A 4,222-nucleotide genomic window follows, 5' to 3' on the forward strand; every position below is an offset into this window, starting at 1 on the left:
CTCTCTCTCTCTCTCTCTCTCTCTCTCTCTCTCTCTCTCTCTCTCTCTCTCTTCTTCTCTCCCTCTCCCCCTCTCTCTCTCCTTCTCCCTCTCCCTCACTTTTCCCCCATCCCTTTCTTCCTCATCCTCCCTACCCTCCCTTCCCCTTCCTCTCCCTCCCCCTGACAGGTGGATAGTTTTGGGGGGAGGGGCAGTTATTAATCTGCTGCCTAATTTCATTTCAGTTCCCCATAGACTTGCCCCTAGTGAAACAAGTGAAAAAAAGTTAGTTGAACTTTTTTTGAATTTCTAGATTTAGACCAGACCTCTAGAGCATACTCTTTACTGTGTAATTATGGGTCTTCTACCCTGGTATAATTTTGCAAGTAAGCTAAGAATCCCCCAAAATTCCTTATTATGTAAGTTGGTATATACTATAGTGAGCTTGTTTCTTTTAGTATTGAGCCTTTTAACTGGGGGGGGGGGGTATCCTGCTGGTCCGTGGTTACCTCAGTGTATGATTGTGAGTCTAGGCTACAGGAATAGTACCTAGAGTGTGTCATTCTGTTGCAATGCCTCAGAAAGTAGCATTTGTTGCTTGGGGAACAGTACTTGACTTGCAAGGCCACTGGGGCAAAATCACTAGTGATAGAAAAGAACTTGAAGATCGAATAGTGGGAAAGACTACTAGGCTTGAATGGTAGTATTGAGGCAGCATAATCCCAGGAAGAAGAGAATCCACTCAGTGAAGGTCCTTTGTTGGGAGTAGAAATGATTGATAATTATCAAATATAAGAAACTTCAGTGTTAGAATAAATATATGGGGATTCATAGCATTTGAAAGGCAAGGGGAAATCATATCATACATGAGTATACAGAAGAATGTACCTAGGTAGGACTTCAGCAATTGGCTCTCTAATCGCAGTGCAGCAGGAGTGAGGTTGCCTGAAGTGTGACTCTGCCAGAGAGGCAGGAAGATGCCTGAGGCTGATCAGAAGCAAACAAGCAAGGACCATTTTCCATAATTTCATTAGAGTTCCTGAATTGAAACATGTAGGGAAACTTTTCCAGCATCTCTTACTGTGTAATCTAATTTCTAAAATTCTACTTGGAAGACACTTGATTTTTTTTTGTTTTGGTTAAAAAAATTTTTTTATTGATGCCATTTGTTTTCTACTCTATTATTTTATGGTACACCATTCCTCTACCTTCTTAGAACCCTTCTTTATAATAAAGAAAAATAATCAAGCAAAACCAGCCAACATAGTGACTGACTTTAATAGCATACGCAATTCTGAAACCATGATTCCTCACTTCTCTGAGAAGAAAGAAGTGCGTTTCGTCATTGTTCTCTGGGACCAAGATTGGACACTGTATTTAAGCTGAGAGTAGCTTCCTTTTTTTGTTATAATTTACATGATTGTCTTTGTGTGTCTTCTCCTGGTCTTCTTTTCTTTGTTCTGTATCAATTCATACAAGTCTTCCAGCATTTTTCTGAATTCATCACAGCTCAGTAATATTCCATTACATTTATATGTCACAGTTTCTTTAGCTATTTCTCAGCTGATAATCACTTTGCAACTACAAAAAGACTGCCATGAAAAGATTTTTTTTTTTAATAGGAGGAATTGCAAGTTTAGACTGAGACGGAATTGTATAGTAAGCTGTTGCTTCTTGTCTCTATTCATGGCATTATTAACTGTGAAGATGCCATTTGTAAAAATTCAATATTAGAGATCCCAGTATCTTGGCATCTGATAAAAGAAATGTTTGTCTACAACTAGGAAAGATTTTTAATTAACACAAATAGGAGATTTGTGTTTCTTCTTAGTGATATCTGTTTGACTTCAGTCCAAATAGCTGCACTTCCTAGAAATGCTGCAGCCTAAGCACTGATGTAACCAGATTATGGCTACTTAAAAAAAATTTTTTAACACTTTACAGAGAGCCACTTATAAGAAGCTGAAAGTAATAGTCATTAATTCCTTGAAGATAGTACTCCATAGCTAAGTACCCACAGTTTGCTTGTTTGATTTTTTAAAGATAAAATCCTTTTGAAGGAAATTCTAATCCAAGGAAGAAACCATATGTATCAGGTACCTTAGAAAGTTGCTGTAGTTCTGAGTGTTTAGAGACATGAATTTTATTTGTACTATATTGTCAGTGAATTGGGAGGCCAGCAATTTATAGTGAGAGGTCTTTGAGCCTTCTGAAAACAGGACCCAGAATCTAACCTGGCAAGTGATGCAGGTCCTCAAACAGGAGGAGAGTAACTCTTGTCCCTGGCCAGGTTCTATGTATATCCTTGTCTAATTGTGGTAGTCAGATCCCTTTTCGGTTCATTCTAAGAAAAAAGAAATAATTCCCTAGTCGTAAAGGCCACATTGTTTCTCCTAAAAAAGTGGTCAATCACTGTCATGGAACGTTGCAAAGGAATTCTTGAAGAAATTATTTAGGAAGAAAAAGCCAGGTCAGATCAGTTGAGGCAGATTCTTTCTTGAGTGAAGCAGCTGAATTGCACATGGTCCGGGGGCTTTATTCCACAGATTTGTCCCTCCTTGGTTAAGGATGTTTCTTATTCCATTGAAGCCTACCATTTTACAAGGGGTGATGCAGTGGGAGGTGTACTGTGAAGTACAGCCCTCATGGGAGAGTTCAGTGAGGTGATTTAGCTGGGTCAGAGGTAGGTAAGCAAGAACAAGTTCTCTATTTTCCAGTTAAGAGACCTTAAAACATATAAAGGTCTGGCATATGTTAGTATACAGATATACTGAATACTCTTTGGCCTGACTAGAGCAATTTGTTTCATTAAGGCTAGTTCTTCAGTGTTATTTGCTTAATCATCCTATCCCAGTTTGTGGAAAAAATAAAAGCCATAATCTTGTATGTGATTTTATTGACATGGGGAACTTGGTCTTCACTTTCCCCATCTTAAAATCTTGTGTAGAGAATTGTTGAGAATTGTGTAGAGCATGGAAAGCTGGGGAACCCAGGCCTTCCTGTCTTTGAGGTCAGATCTCAAGCCACTCTGTTGTGCTCTCTTACTGAGAATTGTTCCTAAATTGGTGTAGGTGAAAGGCTGAGATGGTAGTCTAAAATTAACCTCTGCTTCATGCCTCCTTTTGGATTTTGAACAGAGATGCCTGATGGTAATGGAAAAGGAAATGCATTCCAAAGAGTATCTAATACTTATGCCCTGTGGTGGCAAGATGTAAGGTTCTGGCTGTCCAAAAAGTATCTATTTCCCTGCTCTGTCTGGCCCTGTAAGTGACAGCACATTCTACGTAGCCATTTTTGTGAGCTAGCCACTCTTATTTTGTGTCCGCTGAAAAAAAATTGAGCAAAAGAAGCAAGAGGGAGTCACGCTCATTGGTTGGAAACCTGCTTTGGGAAAAACTTTGCAGTGCCTTATGGTGATGTTAATTTTTCTATTTTTTGTTTGTAGAAAGTCCATGAGATGCTGAAGAAGGGATGGGATGCTGAAGGCTCCCCCTTCCGAGGCCAGAGATTCGACCCATCCATGTTCAACATCTCCCCAGGGGCTGTGCAGTTTTAATGACCAGAAGGAAAGGAAAGTCACTCGAGTCAAGCACTTGGAAGTAGAGGATAAGGCAGAGAGAGGCCGTTTTGTGTGGGCTCTTTCCCTCCTGCTTTTCCTCCATGGCTCCCATGCATGCCTGGGACTCATCTTGTCACCCCTGTAACCATCTTTATTTTCAAGGGGTGTTGGATACCCCACCCTACCCCTCCAGACCTTCCCTGGCTGTTTCAGGGAAGGAGGGGGGAAAGTAGAGGGAAGGGTAATGCATAGCAACTGCTGTGGCTGGTGCCAAGTTAGGGTATTTGTTATGCATGAGGGAGATGGTCTGGCAAATGCAGGATTACATACTCCTGTCACCACGGTAACCAGCCACTGCAAGCCGCATTTTCTTTCCTTCTGTGTTCTCTGCTTGCTGTTGTTTTGATGCGATTCTGCTCAGTTCTCTTTAGGGGATGGGGGGGTGGGGTTGGGGGGAAGGGAGTTGCTGTTGCTGGGTTTTTCTCTGCAGTTGTTGAAGTGATTTGGAGTTGTGTGACTTAATGTGTGCTGATGAGAATGGCTCTATGATGGCTGCTTCAGGCTGTACTGTTTCAGGAAGCCCCTTAGTTTGGCCTTTTGTTCAAACACTCCATATTCATTCTTGCTCATCATATTTGTTAAGTCCTATTTTTTCCTGCCTTTGGGTGCCTCCCAGGCACTAGA

At 41.1% G+C, this 4,222-nt stretch overlaps 1 protein-coding gene across 1 annotated transcript in view; it reads left to right on the forward strand.

Annotated features, from left to right (window-relative positions):
* Positions 1-3,550, forward strand: part of NUDCD3 (NudC domain containing 3) — a 146,283-nt gene extending 142,733 nt beyond the window's left edge. The window contains exon 6 of the mRNA XM_044659613.1: positions 3,425-3,550. Within this exon, the coding sequence (XP_044515548.1) occupies positions 3,425-3,535 (111 nt within the window). The 3' untranslated portion in view covers positions 3,536-3,550. The remainder of the gene's footprint in view (positions 1-3,424) is intronic.
* Positions 3,551-4,222: the final 672 nt, after the last annotated feature.

This window comes from Gracilinanus agilis, chromosome 2 (assembly GCF_016433145.1).
Source record: "Gracilinanus agilis isolate LMUSP501 chromosome 2, AgileGrace, whole genome shotgun sequence".
In the NCBI taxonomy this organism is placed as follows: domain Eukaryota; kingdom Metazoa; phylum Chordata; class Mammalia; order Didelphimorphia; family Didelphidae; genus Gracilinanus; species Gracilinanus agilis.